Source organism: Lolium perenne, chromosome 5 (assembly GCF_019359855.2).
Source record: "Lolium perenne isolate Kyuss_39 chromosome 5, Kyuss_2.0, whole genome shotgun sequence".
In the NCBI taxonomy this organism is placed as follows: domain Eukaryota; kingdom Viridiplantae; phylum Streptophyta; class Magnoliopsida; order Poales; family Poaceae; genus Lolium; species Lolium perenne.
The window spans coordinates 28,980,160-28,997,334 of NC_067248.2; the positions used below are offsets into that span (position 1 = coordinate 28,980,160).

The window sequence follows — 17,175 nt, forward strand, 5'->3', positions numbered from 1 at the left end:
CGACCTGGTACCGACCCACCACGTCGACCAGTTGCCAGACCGGCGTACATGCTTGACAAGCAACCGAGGATCATCATGTGCTCCTCGTCTTGGGCGGCGGCTGCCATCTCTTCTCGCATAAGCTCGACGAACATCTGCTCCTCCTCTTCGTCCGAGTCCATGGCCGGTGAGGCAAATGGACGAACACCTGACGGGCGTGGTCGAGGCAACCCGAGCCGCGAGCGACGAGGAGTAGGCTAAAGTCGGAAAACAGGCCGGCGGAGGAGCAGCCAGATAGGCCTTCGTCGAAAGACGGCGGAATATAGGCAGGTGGAGAAGGAGGGACGGCGGAATTTGGGCAACAAGCCGGCGGGGTGGTGCCGGCGGCGAGAGAGATACGAGGGGTGGGGGAGATTTTGAGCGAGGTGGCGGTGGGGTTCGTGTGTCAAGTCGCCGAAAGATCGGGCCCTTCCCCGCTTTTCACTCGTCCGGAGTCCCCGAGCGCGCCCCGGGGGACCGAGGATGACGTGGGCTCGCCGGATGGATGAAGGGCCAAATCCGGACGAAAACGAGAAACCGAAGGCGCGACTAGACCGAATTTCGCCGTTCAGATGGGAAAAACTTTGCTCGGGGGCCTCGTCGGGGAGACGAGTGGAGATGCTCTGAGCACCAAAGGAATGCGGGTTTCGAACAAATCCATGACCGAAAAGAAAATACAGTAGAAAAGTTCTCGTTGCCTCGCTCGAAGAACCCTAACTCGCTACTCGCTAGTGGAACTAGCGCCGCCGCCTCCTCGAGCTCGCCGCGTAGCCGCCTACCGGTATAGCCACGCCCACGCTTGCTGGAGCTTGCTCCGCCGCCGCCCGCAAGCTAGCTGTCTCGGTACCTCGTAGAACTCGTTGGGCGGCTGTGCCGCTTCTTGCTGGCCGATCTCCCCCCGCCTCACTGCCGCGATTCATCACACATCGGCCATCGACGCTTCGTCCTAGCAGGTCGCTCCGCCGCTGCATCGCCTGCCCCTCACTGGCTCTCCGCGCGGTTCCATCCTTCAGGGTATGGTCACTTCAGTAGTCCGTCTCTGACTGTCAGTTCAATTGAATGTAGGTAAAAAACTGCTATAGCTTGAATTGATGCATTTTGGTTTAAACTTATCATTAAATTAACAGACCATAGAGATTTTTATTTGTATTTCACAATCACATCCTAAAATAGCTCCAGAATTTGTATCGATTCTGCAATTTTTGTTATGACTTAATATGAGCTAATTTTTTATATGATTGTAGGATCCTAATCTTGGCCTGGGGCTTTGTCGATTCTTAGCTCTGGCACTGGTAGCTACGTCAGCCCGACCGCTATCATCCAACGCTAGCAGGGTATGCGTGTTCTTATGTTGAATCTGCACACATCCGGTAAATTTAGCTATGAATTTATTCGTGCGTGCTGCTGATTGCTAGCTGGGAGTTCCTCTTGCTGCTGACCCGTGACATAATAATGTAACCTTTGCAGTCTTCAATGCTACATCAGACAATTTATAGATATTACTGTTGGTTGATTGCTGTTTGCACGTGACGACAACTCTGCTGAGATTACTACTTGTTACTGACTCGTCAAAAAGATTTGTTATTGGAGATGCTTGCTGTTGAAGATTACAAGCTGCAGTTTGAATTAATTGGTTGAAGAAGTTGTATATCTCAGTAATGGTACCTGCGCACATTGGACAGCCTCCTTAGCTAATTAATCTTCTACACTCGGCAATCCGGCACATAGTCTGATCCTGTTGGATTCAGTTAAAAACATTGCCCATCTACCATGTCATTTGCCGGTGTGTCTCTCGTCGGCGACGACAGGGCCATTGGCCACTCCATCAGCGTTGCCACACCCAGCGGGTACCACCTTCTTGTGGTCAACGGCTACTCGCGGACCAAAGAAGCTGCACCCAATGGCACGATGATTAGCTCTCTACCTTTCATGATAGGAGGCCATTGTTGGTGTATTCGCTACTATCCTAATGGTTACAGCTCCAGGTGTTCTGACTATGTATCTCTCTTTCTTGTCCTTGTTGATAAAAACATCTCGACAGCTCTGAAGGTGCATAAAAGATTTAGCTTCGTCGATGAGCTTGAGAAGCAAGATTCAGTACATATTCGTGCAAAAAAGCCAAGAAACTACTCCAGCACTGATTCACCTTGGGGTCACAAGAAGTTCATGAAAAGAGACGAGCTTGAGAAATCAAAGCATCTAAAGAACGACTGTTTCACCATTCGATGTGACCTCACAGTTGCCACCATTGTTGATATGTTCATCAAGGTACCGCCCTCTAGCATACAGCAACATATGAGTAACCTCCTCCTATCCAAGGAGGGCACTGACGTGACATTCAAGGTTGGCGGTGAGACGTTTGTCGCCCACCGGTGCTTGCTTGCGGCTCGGTCTATGGTCTTCAAGGCAGAGCTCTTTGGCCCCATGAAGGAGGGAAAAATAGCAAGTGTCATACATATAGAAGACATGGAAGCAAAAGTGTTCAGCGCCTTGCTTAGCTTCATTTACACTGACTCAATGCCTAGGATGGAGGTAGATGTGATGGAGAAGGAAGGAGAAGCCCAGGAGGCATTGTGGCTGCAACACTTGCTTGCAGCAGCAGATAGATATGATCTTCAAAGGCTGAAAGTGCTATGTGAACAAAAGTTGTGTGAACATATCAACATGAGCTCGGTGACTACTATTCTTACTCTAGCTGAGCAGCACAACTGTCGTGGATTGAAGGACGTATGCTTTGATTTCCTCAAGACTCCTGCTAATTTGAAAGCGATAACAGCAGCTGATGGTTTGGAGGACATAACTAGAACCTGTCCCTCTCTTCTAAAGGAGCTAATTGCCAAGCTTGCTTTCTAAAAGTGGCAAAAAAGGTCAGTATTTCATTGTACTCCTTGAAGATAATACTCTGAAATCTATGTTCTAGGTTGCAGTTTGTTTTTACTTGCCGACGTTTGATGTGCATTCATCATTTGCTATAAAGACACTTAACTTGGCTGCATTGTGTGCATCTTTCCATGATTTAAGATTCCTTATTTATATAGATATAATGATTGCACTGTCTTTTCTCATTCAGTTACAACATGAGCTTTCTTTTTTGTTTCTATCAGGTGGCAGTTCAGGTTGAGAAAGGCATGGTGATGGGTGGCTTGTAGGCTTGTAGCTAGATGATGTCATTTAGTCTTCAAATATATCATTGCCAATCCTGATTCCCTTTAGGATTATCATTAATATATTGTACTACTGTTAGTTTTATTATTCGGAGCATGTCATCAACTTTCTGAAATTTGGTTTTGGTTAGAACTGCTACGCAGTTAGATGGACATATCTATTGTATCTGTTCGGCGATTTTAATCCAAGCTCCTTGACTTGAATTATTTTCAGATTCAGCCAAGCTAAGATGTATATTTAATTAGTCATGCCAATTGGATCATCATGATTTTTCTTTTTCACTTTGACTAATCTCAGAATATCTAGGGAACCCCATTTACTAATGTAACTAAAGAGGACGTTTCTATTACTGTTGGTACCAATCACCAACTATGGCACTTCATTCATTTGTTAGACACACAAAAGTTGAATTAGTATCGTAGTACTGTACCTTCTATTATTCCCCTGTGGCAATGATCATCTCCTACCCTTCAAATGCCAATCTGCATCAGTTCAGTCCCGCTTCCAGATTGACGCATGTCATCAATTTGCAGAAGTACTTCAGCCATCTTCATGTTGTGGTTGCGGGTTAGTCGGTCATATATTCTTCTCCTTGTACACACTTCAATCAAAAAATAAAATAAACTCTGCTCGTCTCCCTTGACAAGTAGTACCCCAGTTCAAGCTCACGAAGAGATGACTTAGACGAAATCAGCAGCAGCTTTTCTTTCTAACTCAGCTCGCGTGAACGAACTCCATAATCATGCCGTACCAAGTAGCATTGTATTTCAGTGTCCGTTTAGAATCCGTTGTGGTCTTGCCTGTTCGTGCGTATGTATACATTGCTACCCGGCAGGTTGTTGGCAAACATCGACGAAAGCAACAAGGAAACAGAGAAAAACCGCTGGTCGTCTACCGATCGTGAATTCCGGCGACAGGTGCAGGACCATCGACAGAGTTTCCGAAACTCGGAGGCAGGAGCAAGGAAGTACTCACCCTCTAGCGGAAAACTCTCGAATGAACCGGGCGGTATTTGCTCCGGGTGGAACTCGTCATCCCATTGGCCAGGGAATAATAGGTGGACCCTGCTATAGCAGTGTCAATTCTTTTATTACAATCAACAATACAGCTATAAATACACAGGATGGGACCCGCCACTAAGAGGAGAGAGAACAAAAAGTGATCAAATTTACTCCCAACCACCCTCCCATTGACTCTCTCTGAGCATCTGCTGCTCGGTGACAGAACGTGTTCTCTCGCTCCCCTACACTCCTAGCTCGCATGGCCTGTGACGGACAACAGTGACACGACAGATGCAACGGCGAGGAGATGAACAGCACCAGCTAGCGGCATGAGCGGGTTCCTTCATCTCGCCGTCCGGGTCGGTGGCATAGGGCGTCAAACAGGACGGGTCGGCCATGGTCGGGCCGCACGTGCTCGTTGCCGTCTCTGACTCGGCTCGGACTCTCCGGTGGTTCTACGCGCACGGGACGTCGCTGACGATGGGATACGTAGTGGTCGACGGAGCTGCTGCGTCGGAGGAGTCCGCCTCACTCACGCCATCAATCGGCTACACCTGGCCGATGTAGCTGCTGCGTCGGAGCAGTCCGCCTCGTCCGCGCCGTCAATCGGCCGCACATTGCCGACGGAGCTGCTGCGTCGGAGCAGTCCGCCTCGTCCGCGCCGTCAATTGGCCACACCTTGCCGACGGAGCTGCTGCGTCGGAGCAGTCCGCCTCGTCCGCGCCTTCAACTGCCTGCACCTGGCCGACGGAGCCGCTGCGTCCACGCCGTACTTGGCTCCTCCCCCGCGTCTCCGCCACACCTGGTGGAGAAAGATGAGATCTTGGATGAGAGAGGTAGGTGGGAGAGACCGATGGTCACGAGAGTAATTATCTCCCCTATGTGGGGCCCATGTATCTGCATGAATATACCCATGAGTTATTCAACTTTGATGGAAGAAATACCCTGCCATCATGTTGGGCCCACCCCTAACGTGGACCAATAGGCTTTGGAGTTCACACGGGAGCAAATGCCTCCAGGTTCATTCTATTCACTCTCCCCTCTAGCAGCGTGCTGCAGATCAAGTTCCAGTTATACTAGATTTTAATGTGCGCCTTGGCGCACGACCCTGTGAGACTCATGTATAGATAGAAAAGTAATAATATTTTTTTATCTTACAAAACATAGTGGCTCACAAAAAAATTACAAACAGAGTAGCAACAAACAGTCATTGATTGATTCAGTCAAAAGCAACAAAAACAACGAAGGAGTTTTAGGGATGAGCCTTAGTGCACGATACTGTGGGATTCGTCAATTCAAATTTTGTATAACGTAAGAAGACCCAAAAGAGTAAGAACAGAACAAAGAAGAATAAATCTAAAGAAAAACGACACCTTTGTCAAAATGACACCTTTGTCACTAGTAAATATATTGGCAGATTATTTGCAATAAAATGCAAATTTCTCATAACCTGAACCTCTAGTTCAGTTTCTTAAATACGTGGATCAAATGTCAACGATATTTCTTAGCCATTTCCTGGCATTCCGTGTGGTACACATCTCCCCCTAATGCCAGAAAATGTCCTTATTGCAAAAGCAATCAGCGTATAGGCCCCTAACTCCCTTTTCAGGGTTAAGGTATGTGACGGATTAACAATCATACCACAGTTATTCCTCACATAGATCCCAAATATATGTGAGGGCCCATGACATACGCCGGAGTGGTGATATCGGATGCAACCGATTACCGCAGATGGGAAATCATATTTCCACGTACCAACTGCAAGGGGACGCAGTATTAAACATGCGGCGTGTGATTCCGCATGTTACCACCAACTAAATGTCGGCAAATCACAATTCTGTAACATTGGCCATGCAACTCTGACTCTCTTTTAGAAGAGATCTAGCCAAACCATTGTGGGTATGTATAAAATATACTGAATATGACCATTGAATGTTCGTGAATCAAATTCAACGACAATTCCATTCCAATGGCATTATCCCACGTTAGGATACACTGCTCTAAATTTGTCAATTTGAGCACTTAATTCAGTATTCACATGGTTTTGTGTGAATGGTACACACATAAGACCATCTTAAAGATGCATATGTGCAACCACGAAGCACCAACATAACCCACACAATGGTTGAGTAATCCACATACATTCTTGAATGCTTTCAAGAGTAATGTGTGGCTCATTCTGAATTTTAAGGTGAGAGTGCCTTAAAATTAATTCCCCTATGGCACGTCTAGTGCACATAAAATCTTATTATTGTTGGGAATTTTCAACAGTCAAGTGTTGGTCAACAGAATTTTCAATAATTTTTCCAACTTCCCATACCATGCTGATAAAGGAGGAAAAATTATTGTGTACGCAACAAAATTGAGTATGAAATGATTCATACACTCAATTTTCTCAACTATCATGTCCTCGGGACATAATGTTGCGAATTATACTACATGTATTAGCACAATTATAGGCTAATGATATTTGGGATAACCAGGAGACTACACGAGATCTCCAGGACATCTTGGGAATAACCATCCACAAGTATATCATCACTGTAGCGGAGTTTAATTTTCCTTCTACAGTACCAGAATATTTCTGGTTGTTCCTTTGAAGTTGAACTTCAATCTTATCCCATTAAACTCCTTTGCCTTCTCCGATAAGGAGTTGATGGTATGATTCAATCCAATATTTGACATATTGGTAACCATTTGTACGATATTTCGTACTACCACCCCTTTGACAAACTTGAGAGTTGTCATTGCGATCATTTCTCTTAAATGATCCATTCCCTTTTGAGATATATACTCCATTTTTTTTGTCATTTTGCCTTCACTTTACATTCAACTCTCCGTGGTTTTTAACCACTAAATTGCATATCACTAAGAGCGCAAGCATGAATTTCAGGCAATGGTATAACATCAATTAAACATGACGATCCTTCATAAGAAGTTCATCATATTTTCGCCCTGAAATAAAACTGATATTTATATTTACCATCATAGGAGAATGTAAAGTGCAGTAAGGGCTTACAATCAGATATGTATCTGAAATTTCCTTATCATATAATCTCAACCCAATGTTGATTTATAGACAAAAAGACTTATAAGCCTTAACGGACTTGCAGTCCCAAACACGAATCAATAGTCATTCGTGTGATGCTTATAATATATCTCATTAAGGGGGTCCCAAAAGGGACAATGGATATTCACCATCCATTTAAATACTCAATTTGAGAATCGAGTCCTTGCGATTATGCTATCTTATAAATAGCCATGGCATTATCTACATGTGGAGTTTCTATGGCGACATGGCCACGGGTCGACAAAATCATCAATGTCCAGGACCCATGTTAAATGATTACTCCCACATAATGTCATCTCATCGCATTACCTTTCAAGAAAGGTCAGCCATATGATGCATGGAATGTTCATGCGTTAATTTACCATCAGTAAATTAAGTAGGATGAAAATGCTATGGTTGAGCATAATCATGATCATGGTGATTCGTAGTGACCCATAAGTCAAGCCTTCCATAAGAACACCATAATGTGGTGTAGATCTTCAAATTAAAGTTAGTCACCTCAAAAGGGACAAACCTTTAATTTCCTTAAAACACATGGAGGTAGTCAACCACCTAGTGGTGCCTCACTCTTATGGACATTCGCATTGATCATAGCCTCCACAACCTTATGTTATTTATAACACATGAAGGTAATCACCATAAAATGGTGTTAAACCTCTCAGTTGTGCCTGAAAATTAATTCGTAGCTATGATGGCGTCTCATAAGTTGTGTTTCCATGGAAGGTAATCACCAAATTATGCAAGTATTTTGCATAATTCTCTTCAGAGCATAACATGGCGATGTTATCGTCGCCAATATCTTGGTTCCACATTTGATGGAGTGCGTGACACTAAAGTCACAACCAATGACAAATGCTATGAAGTTGCGAAGCATTTGGAAAAACTTCATCAAGGTAGTCACGAGATGTGTAGACATCATAGTTAAACAAAAATTATTTCGTTGCTATGATACTATGCCATAACTATTGCCTTCATTTTTTGCTTGAAACACATGGAGATAATCACTACTAAGTAGTGTAGACCTCACTCTTATGGAGCTTTTTCAACCTTGTGTTAATTAAAACACATTGAAGGTAATCACCAGATGACGGTGTAGACCTCGCAGTTGTGAACGAAATAAATTCGTTGCCATCATGCAATCCATAAGTTGTGTGCAAAATTGAAGGGGTCATTATATATGAATGACACAATATAGACTTCAAGGTAACGGTGCATAATCTACAGTTAAGTAGTAGATGCCACTTATCAATTACCTTGTAATTAACAAGTATAAACTTGACATAGTTACGTAAGTGTCATACACTTTGCTACCTGATGTTTTCCAAATTTGCAAGCAAATTCCATATTTTATTTGAATAATGGATTCAGCATATTTGCTTTGCAACAGTATTACTCACGTAATACATATGTCATTTTACGTCACGTAAAATGGTGCATAATAATTTTTTTTAATGCAATTCAGCATGACACAATAGTTTATCTGTATTTGCTCTTAAGCCTCGCAAATAACAATAACCTAATGATCAAACTGCTGAAAGCAGCAAGCTCGATAGCTTAACTGCTAAGTCCAACGAGAATTTATATATTGCTCTACTATAATTTCCAACAAGCTTGAGGCTACATTAGAAATTACAGGAACATAAACAAGGTTGCATAAAATCCGAAGGCCTTCCTGCAATATTTAATAAGCATCTTGGCTTATCACAGAGCAGGGCCATTTCTGTGGCTAACAGAAATCTAGGATCAAAATGCAAAATAACCGAAGGGATAAGGTTCCTTGCGGTTACCAATCGCTCGATTGGTTTTGGCCGTCGTCGCCGGTAGCCTCGCCGCCGCGTTGAGGGCAGTACTACACAGCGAGCCGGCAGCCACAGACGGCGCCTTTGGCCACCGCTGATGGGGCCATTACCGTGCGGAATCAAAGCCGCACCGGCGCCGAGGTCGGGGGCTGCCGTCTCCGCAGGGAGCAGCGGCAACAGGGCCGAGGGTATCCGCGCCCGCTTGCTCGCCTGGTGCGTTGCCTCGTCACCCGCCTCTTTGGGAGGAGGACGCGCCGCCGGTCGGCGACGGTCGCGTGCTGCTTGAAGCCGCCTCTTGGAGTCAGGCCAAAGCCGTGGCCATGCTGCCATGAAGGAGAAGCAATCGGCCATGCCGGACAGAGCCAGGACGGGGCCGACGATCACTCTCGGCGCCGCGTCCGCGCGGTTCGTGCGCTGGAGAAGCCGTGCGATCAATGGTCCGAGACTCCAAGTAGCAGTTCGCTGATGCAGCACTCGGTGCTGGTCCGCCCCGGTACGCTGTGTCGTTCTTGTCGTGAACTGCCGATGATAATTTCGCTTAGTGCCGGATCGATGTGCCTTTGGTCCGCGCGTTGATCAAATCCTGAGATCTCTTTGTTTGAAGCAACCGTCTTGTGCAGGAAGAAATTATCTGTGTATCCCGTACAGGAAACCCAATCAGTTCTTAGACGATTGATTGATCATGAGAAGACAAGCAAAATAGACAATGTCTTGATCGATTTCTCCTGTGAACGGGTGCGTGCATGTCCCGTGAATAATCGATGAATGATTTGCTTTTCCGTTCGCCGTATTTCCGACGAGGCCGACTGCTCTTTGATGGAGGAGGGTAAGTGCTAATCAATCCATGGCAAGGAGTCGCTCTTCGGCTCCTGCGGCGTGACCGGCGAGTGCTCGTTCGTGAAACTAGGTTGCCTATTTCTCTGTTGGAGAGCGAAGTGCTGATAACGTGTTGTAATATAGAGAGAAGAGACACAAAGGAATTGAGCAAATGATTCTCTTGTTTTATTGCAATGTGGGAGACCCACTTATATACAGGCTGAAGGGGTGTGTTGGGGAGACACCTCTTCCCCAACAGACACCTCCTGGGAGGCATCCCTCCCATACACAATTGATCACATATTATATTTCCTAACATCAATTCTTTTATTACAATCAACAATACAGCTATAAATACACAGGATGGGACCCGCCACTGAGAGGAGAGAGAACAAAAAGTGATCAAATTTACTCCCAACCACCCTCCCATTGACTCTCTCTGAGCATCTGCTGCTCGGTGACAGAACGTGTTCTCTCGCTCCCCTACACTCCTAGCTCGCATGGCCTGTGACGGACAACAGTGACACGACAGATGCAACAGCGAGGAGATGAACAGCACCAGCTAGCGGCATGAGCGGGTTCCTTCATCTCGCCGTCCGGGTCGGTGGCATAGGGCGTCAAACAGGACGGGTCGGCCATGGTCGGGCCGCACGTGCTCGTTGCCGTCTCTGACTCGGCTCGGACTCTCCGGTGGTTCTACGCGCACGGGACATCGCTGACGATGGGATACGTAGTGGTCGACGGAGCTGCTGCGTCGGAGGAGTCCGCCTCACTCACGCCATCAATCGGCTACACCTGGCCGACGTAGCTGCTGCGTCGGAGCAGTCCGCCTCGTCCGCGCCGTCAATCGGCCGCACATTGCCGACGGAGCTGCTGCGTCGGAGCAGTCCGCCTCGTCCGCGCCGTCAATTGGCCACACCTTGCCGACGGAGCTGCTGCGTCGGAGCAGTCCGCCTCGTCCGCGCCTTCAACTGCCTGCACCTGGCCGACGGAGCCGCTGCGTCCACGCCGTACTTGGCTCCTCCCCCGCGTCTCCGCCACACCTGGTGGAGAAAGATGAGATCTTGGATGAGAGAGGTAGGTGGGAGAGACCGATGGTCACGAGAGTAATTATCTCCCCTGTGTGGGGCCCATGTATCTGCATGAATATACCCATGAGTTATTCAACTTTGATGGAAGAAATACCCTGCCATCATGTTGGGCCCACCCCTAACGTGGACCAATAGGCTTTGGAGTTCACACGGGAGCAAATGCCTCCAGGTTCATTCTATTCACTCTCCCCTCTAGCAGCGTGCTGCAGATCAAGTTCCAGTTATACTAGATTTTAATGTGCGCCTTGGCGCACGACCCTGTGAGACTCATGTATAGATAGAAAAGTAATAATATTTTTTTATCTTACAAAACATAGTGGCTCACAAAAAAATTACAAACAGAGTAGCAACAAACAGTCATTGATTGATTCAGTCAAAAGCAACAAAAACAACGAAGGAGTTTTAGGGATGAGCCTTAGTGCACGATACTGTGGGATTCGTCAATTCAAATTTTGTATAACGTAAGAAGACCCAAAAGAGTAAGAACAGAACAAAGAAGAATAAATCTAAAGAAAAACAAAATGAATAACCCAAGAAGAAATAATGAGTATGAAAGATCTAAAGTCAAGCACGCAAAGTATGTACAAACCTTCACAAGATTACAGTTGGTATCAAGGATTCATAGATAAGTCGTAAGGTAAACAATTATATATTCCAAAGAGTATATCATTGAAAAAACAACTGACACACTATAGAGAGGACAATTACATTCGTAGGTCAACATTTGATTCAATAATAATGTTGAGGAAAAAAGATTCTGGCCTCGAGGAAGCATGTATGCTCAATCAATGTGCATAGGCGCATTTTTGTTCAAGGTTAAGAATTTCGAGCAATCTAACAACTATAAGACTATTCTTATCTGACAAGTAGATTACCAGGCTCAATATTGCTGTAGAGATAATGAACCAAAGAAGGAGTTGAGCAAACACATCGAACATATTGAACCTTTGGATGTAATTGTGTTTATGAATATACTGATGGCAAGACTTCGACCATCAAGTTTCTTTCAGCTCAAAGATGCCCACCTAGTAGAAATAATGAAAATATTAGTTCAAAAAATAGCACAGCAGCTGCACTCACCAAATATTCCCCTAATAACATAGTAGAGTTTTCAAATCAAAACACAAGAAATGAAATCTGAGAAACTGAGTTACTGTTCTTGTGAGCATTAACCTACTCAGAATGCGTAAATAATCTGTATTTATTGAGTAGAAAAATAACAAAGAATCCATGGCATACAGCTGGATCACAAGCTGTAGTGATTTTTTTTGCTGGAAAAGCTATAGTGAATATTTACACACCTCACATTCTAGTTTTTAACCGAAATGAGATAGAGCGCGGGCTTGCTGCGCTGCCCTGTAATTCGCACTGGTAAACAACTGGTAAATGATATGTGAAGCATTAACATAAATCAATGATAAGCTGTGAGTTAATAAGTACACCTAGAGAATGTAAGAGGAGCCATTGGATAATATGTATAGCCAAGACACAACAGGCCTAATCAATGAGTAATGAATCTTTCTGAACATAAATAAGCAGTAGCTAAGAATAATGGACAACTATGCTAGGACCAGCAACCAAACTCATAGTCTAAGATCCATGGCTGCAAGCGACTATTAACCTATTTAGTCATAACAGCGAGCAGTATCTAAAGGATGCAGGGCACATGCATAGAGTGGTTTAACTGTCATGGATAAAAATTGCTACCTTCTTGTCACATGGAAGGCAAGCTCCTCAACACTTGGGTGGTTTTAGCAAGTTTTAGGTCAGAAGCAAAAAGGCAAAGAGACTATGCAAGTTCTTTATAAGATGTTGATTAGCACCTGACCATTACCAAGGTAAGATCCAGATACTTGGTAGAAAGCCCTATAAACATTTTTATTTCATGAAATATTTGGCATTGCACAAAAGGATACAGACTTTGAGTAGAAAGTAAGAAGGAGGCAATAAGGGACAAACACCTACAGATCAGTGATTCATAATTTTTGTGCAGACAGAGGTGCAATCAAAATGCCGGAAATTACCGGAAGCTTCAATGTGCTTTATTTCTAAATGCTACATTCCTTTAGACTGGTTGTTTTTTGCCTTGTGATTGCACAATGAACAAGGAAAAAGGGGCTCAGTAGAGATAGCCATACCAAAATATACTCACATGCATATCGCGCAGAGATTCTATATCAAGCTTGCATTTATACAATATCACACACATTGAACACCATCGCACATTTCATGAAAGAACAAGAACTTTTCCTGCCCGCACAAGAAGCAAGCCCTGGGAATGACGGAAGGTATTAGTGGCCTAAATGTGCTTACAATCTGCTTACAATCTATCCCAGGAAGAGTCAACATCAATGTAAAGGAAAACAGATTCATTTGGTAAAAATAATTCACCATTTTTTCTGTAGTAGTCGTTTGGTAAAATCCAATATTAATCATCATTAATAGTTTAATACCACATGACCTGTCATTCAATACAAAACAATGATAAGTATTCATCAAATAAGTAAGTAGAGAATGATGAAAAATGTACTCCCTCCGTTTTTATTTACCCTTCGTTTTGGCTTTAGTCAAAGTCAAGAAATTTAAAGTTTGACCAAAGATGTAACAAAAAATATCAACATCCACGATTACATATTTATTATATAATATTAGAGTACATTTCAAGGTGATTCTAATAGTACCAATTTATATTTTAGATATTAGTATATTTTCATATATATATTTTTAGTCAAACTTTCTAAAGTTTGACTTTGACTAAACCTAGTACGACCACGAGATGCAGTAGTGTGACCGTCAGAATGGTGTCGGCATCACTCCAGTCCTGGATTAAATGAAGTGTATTTCCTTCATTTAGAGGCAAAATATATTAACATATACATAGCTGAATACCAAAAACTGAAGGAAAACATATAAGCATACTCTTGAGTTAGAAAAAAGGAACACAAAGAAGTGCTAGACTTTGAGAAGAAAGTAAATCAATGTGTTCTCTTTCTATTCACAAGTGAAATATATTTATTAAAAATCAACATCACGTGGGGGCCTAGGATAGGCAATCGCATCCGAGGCAATTTTTCTTTAAAGAGAACTGGCTGAATACTGCTTAATGATATCCAGAGCCAGCAACCATGGTGCCAAGCATAACCAGTTATCTCTTTCAGTTAACCAGAAACATAAAAGTTTAGTCAAGGAAAGGAAGACCCAAAAGTCAACTTGCAATTATTGAACTGCTTCGTGTCTCAGATGAAGCAGGCAACACCCTCTGATACTCTTGTTAAAATTTACATGACGTCCATCATACTTATTTTATAGTACTATTTCTTGTTGTCCTATTTCTTCTTAAGTAGTGAATAAGAATAAGATGGATGCTATGATCAGACAAACCTCAGTTAGTGACACCGGCTGCAGATACAACCAGAAACTCGAGTTGAAAAAACTGAAATTGTAGCCGTGTTTCCATATCTATGTATCTATCAAAATAATTAGGAGGTTATGAAATATTATATGCAAACAAATGAGATGTGCCAAGAAGTCCATTGACTGATTAACAAAAGCTCATTTTTAAGAAATCAGGGCATCTGATTCAACGATAAGGGGCAAGTTCATGGGATTCGGAAGGTGGATTAACTGGTCCAGATAACAAAGTGGAACCAAGCAAGGTGAGGTAAAAAGTTCTAATTGAACATCGATGGTGCAGTATACAGTCTAATTTTCCCAGGTGAGGTATACAGTCTAATTGAACATCGATGGTGCAGTCGAAGAGCTTTTAGAGCCGATAAAAAGTTCTTTTATGCAAGGATAAATGCGGGAATGGAGAAATCAAGTACAAAGAATAATTTCCAAGACTAAAGAGATAGACAGGGCAGTAAAGAAATCAAGTAAATTAATCATTTTTTCCGGACTAAGAAAATAAAAGATTCCAGAAATAAATGCTTCAAGCCTAAGCAAGACAAAATGATGTATCTATCTATATGGAGTTTTTTTTATAAATAAACGGTTCAGCCAATAGCATTTTTTTGCATGTAAACCATGATAATTTGTAACTTTTCCACTCCAAGTTCTGATTTTTTTCTTACAGGTTTTACATTTTGGTTCTTCAGTAACTAACTCTGAATCTTAAAGCAAGCTGATGTAAATGGTTGCTAAATACGCATTAGGATTCTCCCTTTTTTGGTGCAAATACATAATTGACTTCTAAATGTAATTTCTTTCCTATCTACAGATTCTTCCATGTCACCCACATGTCAAATATAACGAAGTGCAATTACCTCTGGGTTCAACATCCGGTTGAAAAAAAAATTGAGTACAATGATGATTTATGCAAAATAATAGCAGTGTTGCAAAAGGAAAGGCATTTAAGATAATTAAACTTTAATATATTGTTCAAGGACATGTACACAAAGGTATTCTCCCCTGCAGTAGTTAGCTTCAAAAAAAAAGGTGAAAGAACAAATAGGCAAAGTACACACATGTGTCTATCAGAAGGCAATACACATATTGTTCTGGTTCCATATTTCCAATAATAAATATTTCATGAGCACAACCAAGGGAAGAAATATATAGTAAGTATTTAGAGAACAAATGGTAAATGGAGTGCAACCAGGGAAGAAAGCAAAAAAGTAGTGAACCAACGAATAATTTAGGAGACTCATCAGAGCTGCAGTTTATCTAAGCATGCACCTAATTAACATGATACCTTTCATCAGAGGTGTAACCACATGACATCCCATAGGGGTAAACTTCTCCAGTTGCAGCCTGTAAGTATAGGAGAGTACAATAAAGAAATATTAAGCAAGAAGCACTAGAACAAAAGCAAATACAAATAACTCAAATAGATACCAATGTATAATTATATATAACCTGAAAGGTTATGGTTTGTTGCATCAATGGACTCCCACCACTTGATCTTGGACTAAATCAATTTAAATGAATAGTGGTAGTATTGTGCACTGCAGCGCTAACCTGAAATAAGACAAACAAATCAAAAGGTGCTAGTGATAGAGCCAAGTATGTCCAGCCGAAGTGTTCTGTCATGCAATCATATTAGACTCGAAAACAACATGCAGTCCTATTTCCTAATACATTCAGCAAGCTATGTGTGCAGGTACCCTTAGTATAAATATTAGATGCAGAAGGCATATAGCTTCAGAGGATAACTGGTAATATGTGAAATATCACATGAAGAAGCAGAGCAACCTTTAGTATGTCATCATCAAGTTTCATAATCATTTTTTTGGTGCTCTTCAACCTTTGAATTAGCTCAGATTCCTTAAGATAGTAACTCAAATAAGAAAATATTGCTAAACTTGAAGAACAACACGGATCAATGATCCCCGTTGCTATCCGTAATTAATGAAATCTATAGATACAAAGAATAAACCACATGGCGTCCTAGTGTAGTCAGTCGCATCCCTAGATGTCCCCTTTTGCTTAGCTTAATTAATAACCATCAGTGTGAGAGACCATGGACAAATCAGCTGACCAAAATGAAAAGTAAAGAACCATTTGCAGAGTAACAATCTACAAGGTCACCAGAGGGAAAAGATAACATAAGGAACTCAAGAAGGAAGATGGAGAGGAAGAAGAAGTGGTGTGCTCCAATTCAGAGACCATCCGCGTTGTCTCATAGAAGAGGAAGATGAGCAACACAGCGAGGGATGGAGAAACCTCCATGTGTGATTGTGTCACTCGTGGTGAGCGTCTTATAGAAGAACTGCATTTGTGGCATCGGCTTCATGCAACTCTGACAGCCGGAATGGTTCTTTTGCATACTGATAAAGATCAAACCAAAAGAAACACAATTGGTACATATAAATAGAAAACTTCAGAGAACACCACAAATTTTAGATGAGGCATCTGTGCATACACCTCCTCGGTGTCTAGGTCTGCTTGAATAATAAATAATAAATATCTTTCAGGACCTGTGATCATGAGTGTGCTATGTTGAACAATAAGGGGGACAAGTTGTAGATCACTTACAAAATCACACTATGTAGAAGGCAGCAATTCTGAGGGCATACTTTTGCATAGAAACTGCAAAACCTGAATAAAATACATACTATATCCATGAAATTTCTTCTATATTTGAAGATAAAATACCACAACTAATTAGTCACCAACCTGAAGAAGCATGCGCCAAAAACAAATAGCACCAGAAACACTTCTTACAATGAAAAGCCCCGTGGAAAACTTCAAGTTTAACACTACATATTAGCTAC

At 42.7% G+C, this 17,175-nt stretch overlaps 1 protein-coding gene and 1 long non-coding RNA gene across 5 annotated transcripts; one reads left to right on the forward strand and one right to left on the reverse strand.

Annotated features, from left to right (window-relative positions):
* The first annotated feature begins 660 nt into the window (after window positions 1-660).
* LOC127298677 (BTB/POZ and MATH domain-containing protein 1) lies at window positions 661-3,389 on the forward strand. 3 transcript variants are annotated; one of them, XM_051328514.2, is made up of 4 exons: window positions 661-1,032; window positions 1,263-1,388; window positions 1,486-2,885; window positions 3,123-3,389. In XM_051328514.2, exon 3 carries the CDS (start codon window positions 1,789-1,791, stop codon window positions 2,869-2,871), a length of 1,083 nt encoding a protein of 360 aa, XP_051184474.1. In that variant the 5' UTR covers window positions 661-1,032; window positions 1,263-1,388; window positions 1,486-1,788; the 3' UTR covers window positions 2,872-2,885; window positions 3,123-3,389. The 3 variants fall into 3 exon arrangements, with proteins under 3 accessions (XP_051184474.1, XP_051184476.1, XP_051184475.1); XM_051328516.2 differs by having other exon boundaries at window positions 1,263-1,352; window positions 1,434-2,885; XM_051328515.2 differs by having other exon boundaries at window positions 1,263-1,352.
* An 8,189-nt stretch (window positions 3,390-11,578) lies between these two features.
* LOC127298676 (uncharacterized) lies at window positions 11,579-16,257 on the reverse strand. 2 transcript variants are annotated; one of them, XR_007850038.2, is made up of 7 exons: window positions 16,154-16,257; window positions 15,818-15,919; window positions 15,654-15,712; window positions 14,342-14,427; window positions 13,352-13,421; window positions 12,262-13,232; window positions 11,581-11,985 (listed from the first exon to the last, which is right to left on the reverse strand). It is a non-coding gene; the product is annotated as an uncharacterized lncRNA (long non-coding RNA). The 2 variants fall into 2 exon arrangements; XR_007850037.2 differs by having other exon boundaries at window positions 11,579-11,985; window positions 13,352-14,427.
* Between the last annotated feature and the right edge of the window lie 918 nt (window positions 16,258-17,175).

What these genes read in the sequence shown, in the direction of transcription:
- LOC127298677 (XM_051328514.2), top strand. Translation starts at nt 1,789, where the DNA reads ATGTCATTTGCCGGTGTGTCTCTCGTCGGCGACGACAGGGCCATTGGC.